Source organism: Microtus ochrogaster, unplaced genomic scaffold (genome assembly GCF_000317375.1).
Source record: "Microtus ochrogaster isolate Prairie Vole_2 unplaced genomic scaffold, MicOch1.0 UNK68, whole genome shotgun sequence".
Classification (NCBI taxonomy): domain Eukaryota; kingdom Metazoa; phylum Chordata; class Mammalia; order Rodentia; family Cricetidae; genus Microtus; species Microtus ochrogaster.
In genome coordinates this window covers 1,553,130-1,563,865 of record NW_004949166.1, presented here as the reverse complement: position 1 = coordinate 1,563,865, position 10,736 = coordinate 1,553,130, and the positions used below count along the sequence as shown (strand labels likewise).

Genomic DNA, 10,736 nt, shown 5'->3' with positions numbered 1-10,736 from the left:
CAGAGATCTGCCTGCCTCTGCCTCCTGAGTGCTGGGATTAAAGGTGTGCGCCACCATTGCCCGGCTTGAAAATTAAATTTTGATGACCAACTCAACTATCTCTTGCAGGACTTGAAGGTATTTCCATCACCCTTAGCTGGTTTCCCCCTAGGTTCCCTTCACGGTTTTCTTTTGCAGTGCTGGAGATGAATGTGCAGCATGGCATCGTGCATGCCTGTCAAACCCTGTACTGCCGCGTCATGCACAGTCCCCATGCCCTTGTGAGTTTAAAACATCTCTTTCCCAGAGCTCTTTGGAGAGGCATTTGACCGCTCTGGCTCCTGCACCTCTCAGGGACTGCTTAGCAGTGAGGCCTGGCGCAAGTCTTCAGGCTGATTTCCATTTACAGTGCCATCTGGTATCAGGAGGTGCAAAACTGAAGGAAGCAGCAGTGCCTCCTGGGTAGGACTGTGCTTGTGATAAAGAATCCCTTTTTTTGTTGAGACTCACTGTAACCAGCCTGGTCTGGAAGACAGCTGTCTGCTCCTGCTGAGTGCTGGGATTAAAGGTTTGTGTCAGCATCCCTGACAAGAATTGCTCTTCTTCATAGGTTTCCATGTCACCCAAGCTAGTCTCTTCCCCCATGTGTTGGGATTGTGTGTGTGTACACGCACTCTACACGAGCCTGGCCTCTAGGGATTCCCCCCAATTTTCCATAGGAGTCCTGGGACCTGAGACAAATGCTACAATGTCTGGCTTCCCTCCCTTTTTTAAGTTTTATTTATTTTTATGAATATTAGTGTTTTGCCTGTGTGTATGTCTGTGTGAGGGGGTTGGGTCCCTTGGAACTGGAATTACAGACAGTTGTAAACTGTCATGTGGGTGCTGGGAATTGAACCCAGGTCCTTTGGGAGAAGAGTTGGTGCACTTAACCTCAGAGCTAGCCCCCAATATGTGGGGGCTTGAGTCCTCAACACTTTTTCACTTCCCATTTCCCTAACTCCAAAAGGGAACTTATGATGCCTTGTTCTTAGTATCTGTTGTAATAAGAGTGGCGGGGCTGCTTCCTGCCACCCGGCTAGCTTTACCTGAAATAATTACAGGGAAACTGTATTCTTTTGAACACTGCCTGGCCCATTAGTTCCAGCCTCTTACTGGCTAGCTCTTACATATTGATCTAACCCATTTCTAATAATCTGTGTAGCCCACGAGGTGGCTTACCAGGGAAGATCTTAACCTGCGGCTGTGTTGGGTGGGAGAATCATAGTGACTCCCTGAATCAGCTTTTTTCTCTCAGCATTCTGTTCTGTTTACTCCGCCTACCTAAGGGTTGGCCTATCAAATGGGCCTAGGCAGTTTCTTTATTAATAAGAAATCACTCCCACATCAAGTATCTAGTGCAAGTGGTCTGTACCATCACCTACAGACTATTAACACTGACAGCAATGATGGCTACACAGGCTGTTAGGGCACATGTGGTGGTCTATTCTAATGATTTTCCAGAATCTGAGTGGGAATGTATGTGCACATGTAAGACTAACTCATATGGCCTGGGCTGCTGCTGGGCTTTGAGGCTCTTTCCAGCTTGGGGTCTGAGGGAGGCAGGAGCCACTGGAGGGAATGGAACTTGGGTGTGTGGTCAGGCTGAGTGAGGACAGATGCAGGCAAGGACAGCAGTCAGGCTCAGGGTACCTGATGCCTGCTGACCTCTAGAAACCAGACAAGACCAGCGGACGTGGTGCTTGCTTTTAATCCCAGCGCTTGGAAGGCAGAGGCAGGTGAATCTCTGAGTTCAAGGCCAGCCTGGTCTCTAAAGTGAGCTTCAGGACAGCCAGGACTGTTACACAGGGAAACCCTGTCTAGATAAACAAAACAAAGAAAAAAAACCCCACAAAAACAGCAGACTCGTTGGGACGGGGAGGGGGAGGGGAGAGGTGGACTGGTTCTTCTGAATAGGATAGGGATCCAGAGAAGGCCCTGTTCTGTGTGCGTGAGCCTGGCCTGGGGCTGTAGTCCCTGAAAATACAAAAAGGCTTGTCAGGAAGCCCCGAGTGTTGCTAAGAGTTCTATCCTGTCATGTCTCAGCTGCTGGCCAGCAAATTTAGAAAAATAGCCCCATATAATTTTGAGGTCAGTCTGTTCAGTTCAGTTCTGTTCTCTCTGACCACAGGTAGCAAAGCTCATCACCCCAAAGGGTGTCGCTGGATTAGCATTTAGGCAGCACCAATGAGCCATCATCGCTGACTTCCATGTCAGAAAATAGTATATGAGCCGGGCGGTGGTGGCGCACGCCTTTAATCCCAGCACTCGGGAGGCAGAGGCAGGCGGATCTCTGTGAGTTCGAGACCAGCCTGGTCTACAACAGCTAGTTCCAGGACAGGCTCCAAAACCACAGAGAAACCCTGTCTCGAAAAAACAAAAAAACAAAAAAAAGAAAGAAAGAAAGTAGTATATGCAAGCTAGCCTAGAGGAGTCCAGGACACTTGCTCCTTCTCTGCTTGGCCTTTGCTTCTAGACGGGCGGCCCGGCAACTGTGGAGTACATGAGCTGCCACCAACCTGTATGTCTGGTAACTTCGTAGCGCACCCATACCTTAGCCAGTGCTATCGAGTCAGCAAGTGTCTCAGTCAGGGTTCCATTGCTGGGATGATACACCACGACTCTGCTGATTCTTACAAAGGAAAACATTTCACCGGGACTGCCTTACAGTTCAGAGGTTTAATCCATCATCATCATGGCGGAAGCCAGGGAGGTGCAGGAGAGGTACCTGAGGGTTCTACATCTTGATCCGCAGGCAACAGAAAGTGAACTCTCCCTTAGTAAGCATAGCTTGAGCATAAGAGACCTCAAAGCCCACCCCCACAGGGACACATTTCCTCCAACAAGGCCATACCTGCCTCAACAATGCCACGCCTCCAAACAGTTCCCCTCCCCATAGGCCAAGCATTCAAACGCACGAGTCCATGGGGGCCATACCTATTCAAACCACCACAGCAAGCAGCCTGGGGCTCCATGTGGTTTGATCTGTTTGTACCTCTCTTATAATAATATATTTGGTAGCCTGGATGATTTACTTGCATGTAGAATGTACACATATCTCTGAATAATGTACCTAGCAACCTAGGACCCTCCTCAATGGCTTTCTCCTTATATGATTATCAAACTTGGATTCTGTGCAGTCAGACTCAGGATGTTTTATGAGAGAGGCTGGCTTGGAATTGCCTATAGACCTGCCTGCCTGCAGGGATTAAAGGCACACTTGGCCCATACTCTAGTTATGTCCAGGCACAAGAGTAGGGAGGTTGGTTGGCTTGAGCTAGTTTTGAGTTCATGACAAATTCCATCCTTTTTTTTTTTTTTGGTTTTTCAAGACAGGATTTCTCTGTAGCTTTGGAGCCTATCCTGGAACTAGCTCTGTAGACCAGGCTGGTCTCGAACTCACAGAGATCCGCCTTCCTCTGCCTCCCAAATGCTGGGATTAAAGGCGTGTGCTACCACCGCCCGGCGACAAATTCCATCCTTAAAGTGAACTTTTAGCTGGGTGGTGGTGGCGTATGCCTTTAATCCTAGTACTTGGGAGGCAGAGGCAGGTAGATCTCTGTGAGTTCCAGGCCAGCCTGATCTACAGAACTAGTTCCAGGACAGCTAAAGCTGTTGCACAGAGAAACCCTGTCTCGAAAAACAAAATAACAAAAAGCAGACCTTGGGGAGTTGGGAGTGACCCAGCCTGAAGCTGTGGTGATGGAGGTGGTACGTGGGTGACCTAAGGCAGCTAGCACTGTCCTCGAGACCATGGCCTTCAAGTTTGGGGGATAAGTGTGCAGTTTGTAATAGGAATTGGGGAAACCCAGTGTATTGCATAAAGCTGGAGGCATCGGAACAGGACCAGCAAAGGGAGGCCTGGCCATGCAGGCTCTGCAGAAACTGGCCCAGGGCATCCCAGTGCAGCTGAACAGTGGGGTGGCCAGACCAAAATGTTTGTCATAGTGGAGATATAATTTTGGACCTTGGGTGAGGGGTGGAGAAGGCATGAGAGAGCCCTGAGGAAATGCCCAGAGAGCAAACATGTGAGTGTCCCATTAGGAGGGTGAACATTAACCATTTCCCTAGCAACTACAGCCTCATACATAATATGTATATCCACTGCGCACTGACCCACTGGCAGGAGATGAAACCCTCAGACCAGGGCTGCCCTTCACTCCCCAAGTGAGGCTGGGTCCAGATCTGGCCAGCAAAGAGCAGCGTTTCACAGCCTGTCTGTGTGCTGAGTCTGCGGCCAGGAAAAGGCCAAAGTTTCCTAAGTTGTGGACAAAGGTCAGCCAGCCAAGTCCTTAGTTGCTGTCATTTTGTAAAGTTTCTGTCAAGGGAGGTGGGGACGAGGCACTGCCCTCTGTTACTCAGAGCAGCCTGAGGAGCCGCCATTTAGCTTTTAGTGACCTCAGGCCATAGACTCCGGGCTTTGACACAGAATTGAAGGGTTGGTCAGTATAAAGCGGACTCAAGGTTTTAGTAAACATGCTGGGGACTGGGGAGATGGCTCCGCAGTTATGAGCCCTTTTCCAGAGGAGTTGGTTGGATTCCCAGCACCCACCACACAAAACAATCCAATCCGTAAGTCATTTTAGGAGATCTGATGCCCTCTTCTGGCCTCCACAGACACTGCATGCACATGGTGCATAGGCATGTTGGCAAAACATCTATCCATAAACATAAAATGGAACTTAATATTTTGTGTGTCTTTGATGTTGGGAGTGGCACACTTGTGCCATGGCCTCCATGTGTACAGGTTAGAGTGTTGTTATTTAAAACACTGTGAAGGGAAGTCACACCATACAACAGGACTCACATGGGATTATTGGAAGAGATGGGGCAGGGGCTGGAGAGATGGCTCAGCGGTTAAGGGCATTGCCTGCTCTTCCAAAGGTCCTGAGTTCAATTCCCAGCAACCACATGGTGGCTGACAACCATCTGTAATAAGGTCTGGTGCCCTCTTTTGACCTGAAGGCATACACACAGACATAATATTGTATATATAATAAATAAATTAAAAAAAAAAGAGATGGGGCAGAGACCAGTCCCTGTGGACAAGAGGAACAGAAGAGAGAGTGCAAGGCCCACCTTTTAAAAGGGAGCCTAGTGAATGTGCACAGGAGGTGCTCTTAGTGGCTGTCAGAACCCCAATAACGGCCGGGCGATGGTGGCGCACGCCTTTAATCCCAGCACTCGGGAGGCAGAGGCAGGCGGATCTCTGTGAGTTCGAGACCAGCCTGGTCTACAAAGCGAGTTCCAGGACAGGCTCCAAAGCCACAGAGAAACCCTGTCTCGAAAAACCAAAAAAAAAAAAAAAAGAACCCCAATAACAGGCCGGTACAGATGCCCGAGTCCTAACACAGGAACTTCGGAGCTCCCTCCTTTCATGCTGTTTCTATAGATTGGACTGAGTTTACTGGGCTTGTCTGCTGAGCATGTCTTAGCCTAAGATAATACAGACTTTGAGTATGAGGGTTAAGAGACGGCGAGAAGCTCAGAAGAAACGGCTCATCCCAGAAACAAAGGTGTGGGCTCCTCAAAGAAGCAAGACACAGGCAAGTGTGGGTGTGTGTGGTGATAGTTTGTAATCTAACAAACAAAGCTTGCCTGAAGATCAGAGTGCAGAGCTAAACCACTAGTTAGCCATAGAGACCAGGAAGTGGTGGCACACGCCTTAATCGGGAGTCAGAGGCAGAAGGATCTCCATTAGTTCAAGGCCACCCTGGGCTACATGAAATTGATCCAATCTAAAAGAGAAACAGGGCTCACACAAAGGTGATCCCAGCACTTGGGGTGCCGCGCCTTTAATCCCACTAAAGGAGGTGGAGACAGGAGTGATGTGGCCGGGCAGAGAGAGGAGTATAAGGCTGGAGGAGACTGAAGCTCAGCCCATTCAGTCTGAGGATTTGTAGAGACAGGATCTTGCTCCCTTTGATCTGAGGATTAGGTAGAGGTAAAAGGTCTCTCGTGGCTGACTCCTTTACTTCTCTGATAATAAATCTTTCAGCATTTATTCCAATATCTGACTCAAGGTTCTTCTTCTTCTTCTTCTTCTTCTTCTTCTTATTATTATTATTATTATTATTATTATTTTGGTTTTTCGAGACAGGGTTTCTCTGTGGCTTTGGAGCCTGTCCTGGAACTAGCTCTTGTAGACCAGGCTGGTCTCGAACTCACAGAGATCCGCCTGCCTCTGCCTCCCGAGTGCTGGGATTAAAGGCGTGCGCCACCATCGCCCGGCAAGGTTCTTATTATTAAGACCAATTAGAGTTCACACTAGAGATTTGGGAGTCTCTCGTGGGGCTTGTCCCCTGTTATTCCTTTCGATGCTAACAGGTAGGTTTTGAGGCTGGCCAAGGAGCCTGAAATCTGAGATGACAGGGAGCTTTCAGAGGGTTCCTGATAGGATTACTGCCAGTAAGACAGGGATGGAAAGTTAGTAGCTGTGCTGTGTGTGCGCTGGCAGGCGGGTGTGTACGCATGTGTGCGTGTGTGGTGATGCTCTGTGCAAGGGCACACACATTCGATGTTAGCATCCAGTGTCTGCGAGGGAGCTGCTTATTATCTGTGTGTCCACAGCAAATGTAGACCCTGGGTGAAGGGCTCCAGGATGGGGGTGCTGGCTCCTTTCATTTCCCGGGTCCTAATTTTGGTTCTCTATCTTGCCTCAACTGTCACCTTTTTAACATAGTACAGTGTTTTTCTTCTGCCAATTTTTAGCCAGGGATGGTGGCACAAGCCTTTGAACACAGAAACAAGATGCAACCTGCGCTACAGACTAGCCAAATTAAAGGAACTTAATTTTAAACGTTTTCTCAAAATCCTATTTCTTTGCTCTGAATCGAAGGTGAGGTACACCTGATTTATCCCATGATTAGTTACTGTGGTAGTTCAGTTTCTCTCATTTTTTTTCCAGTCAGAGTCTTCTTGTTATATCGTTGTGCTGAGCTTGAACTCAAGGTCATCGATTCTGTTGCTTCAGTCTCTGTATTTCTAGGATTACAGGCATGAACTGTCAAGTCCAGTTTTTACCTAGAATTTTGTAAACTTGTTATCAATCTGATATAGGTCCACATGTAGCCTTGGCTAACCTCAAATTTGATTACGCAGCAAAGGATGACCTTAAACTTCTGACCTTCGTGTCTCCCACGCCCCAGGAGAGAGGAGTATTAATATGGGCCACCAAGTTCCGCTTTACTAAAAATTGTATACCGAATTGATCGGGCGTGGCCTTTCTTGGGTCGGGCTCTGGCGCCCCCTGCTGCCCATTATGACGCGGGCCACAGGGCCGCTCAGGCGGCGGAGGTCCGGGCGGAGGTCCGGACAGAGTGCTGGAGCTATGATTGAGCCCCTGGAGCAGTTGCTGCAGCTGCAGAAGGACAACCGCGACGGCCGCCTGCGGAAGCAGGAGCTGGAGGAGCTGGTGCGTGGGCTGGAAGCCGAGAGCGAGAGCCTCACCGGGCGTCTGGACGAGCTGCGCGAGCGCGAGCGCAGGTGCGAGGGCACCGAGGGCCCAGGGCAGGCTACTGGCAGCCTCGGCTCTGGGCAGTGGGCTCAGTCTGGAACTGTCAGGCTGGCGGTGGGCCTTCCCACAGGATCCTGCGCCTTAGTTTCATCCCTGACCATTTGCCCCCCACCCCCTCCCGCCGCGCAGCCTGCAGCGTAGACGAAGTCAAGCGTCACGGGCGATTCGAGGGGAGGCGCGCGAGGCGGCACGGGAGCGCGCGGAGCAGGCTCGTGGGCTACTGGAGGCCGCGGAGCAGCACCGGCTGGACCTGGTAAGGGCAAGAACAAGAGGTGGAGCCCGGGGTGGCGAGGCTAGCGGAGGGGCCTAGACAGCCTGGACCCTGTCCGCAGGAGCAACACAATCGGAAGCTGCAGGAAGAGTGGGAGGAGCTGTCCAGCCAGGTACGTACGGAATGTCCCAGGTCACGCCCTCGCCCCCAAGTCCCATAAACCAGGCGCTCACAAACTCTGTTCCCAGCTTTTCTACTATGGAGGAGAAGAGTTGAGTCAACAGCGAGCAGAGCAGCGACTGGGAACTCAACTTGCAGCACTGCAGGTACTTGGGCGGGGCCTGGGCGGGACCATGGGCGGGGAATGGCTGTGGGCAGGGCCGTGCGCTTGCGTGGGTAGAGCGTCGGACCCAAAAGCCAGCGACCTAACACCCGGGGGCGGGGGAGACCAAGCCCCGGGGCACAGCGGTGTGCGAGGCCTACAGGTTCTTGATATCACTTGGATTCTTTCGAAGAAACATCTGGAGCTGGCGGAGGCCAAATTCACCATGCAGGCAGAGGACCTGCGACAGGTGCGAACGGTGCTGGGCTCTGAGGGGAGGACGCGTGGAGAGGGCATGTCCTGGCGATGCTCAGCCAGGCCCTTGGCTTCTAGGGCGCGCAGCGTACGGAAGAGGCCTGGGCCAGCTTCCAGGAGCAGAGCGGAGTCCTGCAGGTGCGGGTTCTTGGTTCTGAGAGCCGGTCACTTCTAACGCTCTGCGGCCTCAACCCTTTCTCCTCACCCCCTGACCCGAGGTGGACCGCATTCTCCGCCCTGAGTCCCTGTTGCCACTCTCCAGGAGCTGCAGGGGAAGGTGATGGAGGCTGCGGCTGCGCTGGAGGCTACGCGTGGTGGCGCGGAACCGTAAGGGTTGGGATTAGGGAGGACGGCAGGGCAGTGCTAAAGCCGGGCCAGATGGCCCATCTCCCTGCCTATCCCGCAGGTGGAACTCGCAGCCTCGTCGGGTGCAGGACTGCGCGGGCTCACTCATGGAGGAGGTGGCCAGGGCTGACTGTGTGAGCGCGGGCCGGAGCGCGCGGGCGAAGCTGGGACCCAGACCTGCTTTCTCGGGGAGACTTGGCTAGTTCCTGGCGCAGAGCTGAATGCGTCCCTTTCTCTGCAGGAAAATCGACTATTTGGCGGTGCGGGCGCGGGGAGCATCAGGTGAGTGGCTAGCGGTGGCCCGGTAGTCCGGGTTCGGGGTCTCGGAGCCACCACCCATGTGTTCGTTGGTGGTTTCTCAGGTTGTGGGCGCTCAGCGCACTGCAGACGCTGCTGCTGCTCCCACTGGGCTTCCTGGCTCTGCCGCTGCTCTACGTGGCGCTGGGGAAGCCCGACACCGTCGGCCAGGGGCTCCCGAGTAGTCTTGGCTCGGACACAGTCTTCCGTAGGCTGCGCTACACGCTGTCGCCTTTGCTTGAATTGCGCGCGCATGGACTGCTGCCTGCTTAGAGCGCATCATGCCGGCTTCTGCCACCTGCTGCACCTCTGTCTCCTTTGTGGTTTTTGGGGTGCCTACCTGTGTGAAAAGGGCGGGGTGGAGCTTGTGTGTTCCTATGGGCCCAGAGACCCCCTTGTCACCTGGGCGCAGGGGTACTGTCCAACAGCTGGGCTGCTTGGGTGCCCGGACTGTCCTTCAGCCCGACCCATTAGGGAGTCGTTTGCTACTGTGAGTCTGAGCTTTGGGCAGGATGAGTGCTGGCCTGTCAAGTTCCCTCCGTGGTGTGTGGATTATTTTCCCCAGAATTACTCCAAATTCCCTGCAACATTGGGGTTCCCCTGGGCAGGTCTGAGTTCTCCAAACCCAAACTTCCTCACAGCATCTGAGCACACCGATAGTGGGCTTCGTGAGGAACGTGCTGGTATATACGAGGAATGTCTGCTCAGTGGAAATCAGTGTGGGTTGAATTTTGATCCAGCACATATAAGCTCTAGACTACTTATTTGGTGGGGTGGGGGTCTCATACTGTTCCATGTAGCTGAGTGATCTTGAACTACTGATCATCTTACCTCTGGCTCCTGAGTGTTTGGATTGCTGACATGAGCCACCAGGTGTGGTTTATTCTGTTCTAGAGATCGAACTAAGCATTTGTGAATGCTGAACTATAACCACGCCATTTAAACAATTATAGCTTTTTATACTTTCTTGGCAACATGCTTAATGGCCCGACAAAACGGTCAATGAAGATGAACACGGAGAAAGCATCGGTTGTGGTTGAGGTTAATCGCACCCAGCAGCCTATACGCTCTGTCCATTGGAGCCTTCAGCTCCTCGGCTGGGGTGATAGCTGTCTTGCAAGCACAAGGATGGAAGTTTGATCCCAAGAACCCATGTAAAAAAGCTGGATGTAGCCTGGCGGTGGTGGTGCATACCTTTAATCCCAGCACTTGGGAGGCAGAGGCAGGTGGATCTCTGTGAGTTCCAGGCCAGCCTGGTCTACAGAGCGAGTTCCAGGACAGGCTTAAAAGCAACAGAGAAACCCTGTCCCAGCCCCCTGCCCTCCCCCAAAAAGCTGGATGAGGTGGTCATGTCAGTGACCCCAGGGCTGGGGAGGTAGAGACAGGGGCATGCTAGGGAGCTCCAGCCAATAAAAAACTGTCTCAGGAAACTAAGTGGGGGCTAGAGAGATAGATGATGAATGGCTAACCCTTTTTATTTTATGTGCACTGGTGTTGTGTTTGCATACATGTCTGTGTGAGGGTCTCAGGTCTTGGAGTTACAGTTGTCGGTTTTCACCTGCCACGTGGATGCTGGGAATTGAACTCAGGACCTCTGGAAGAACACTCAGTACTCATCTCTCCAGCCCCCATTTGCTGCGCTCTCTCTCTCTCTCTCTCTCTCTCTCTCTCTCTCTCTCTCTGTGATAGTTACTCTGTGCTGTGTGGCTCAGGAGCACGTCCTTCTGCTTTCTCAAGGCTCAGGAGACTCTCTGTGCCCTGGCAGTGCTGCG

General features: G+C 52.0%; 1 protein-coding gene across 3 annotated transcripts in view; it reads left to right on the top strand.

Moving 5' to 3' along the window:
• The first annotated feature begins 7,315 nt into the window (after positions 1-7,315).
• The window catches only part of Tmem191c (transmembrane protein 191C), an 11,056-nt gene continuing 7,635 nt past the window's right edge, over positions 7,316-10,736 (top strand). Inside the window, exons 1-10 of one of the 3 annotated variants that reach the window (XM_005369995.2) lie at positions 7,316-7,503; positions 7,664-7,787; positions 7,867-7,917; positions 7,994-8,071; positions 8,261-8,317; positions 8,401-8,460; positions 8,585-8,649; positions 8,729-8,801; positions 8,909-8,949; positions 9,030-10,153. In XM_005369995.2, coding sequence (XP_005370052.1) covers positions 7,349-7,503; positions 7,664-7,787; positions 7,867-7,917; positions 7,994-8,071; positions 8,261-8,317; positions 8,401-8,460; positions 8,585-8,649; positions 8,729-8,801; positions 8,909-8,949; positions 9,030-9,237 — 912 coding nt within the window. In that variant the 5' untranslated portion in view covers positions 7,316-7,348 and the 3' untranslated portion in view covers positions 9,238-10,153. Of the gene's footprint in view, positions 7,504-7,663; positions 7,788-7,866; positions 7,918-7,993; positions 8,072-8,260; positions 8,318-8,400; positions 8,650-8,728; positions 8,802-8,908; positions 8,950-9,029; positions 10,154-10,736 lie in introns of those variants that run through there. The other 2 variants (XM_026777479.1, XM_026777478.1) reach the window with 2 other exon arrangements.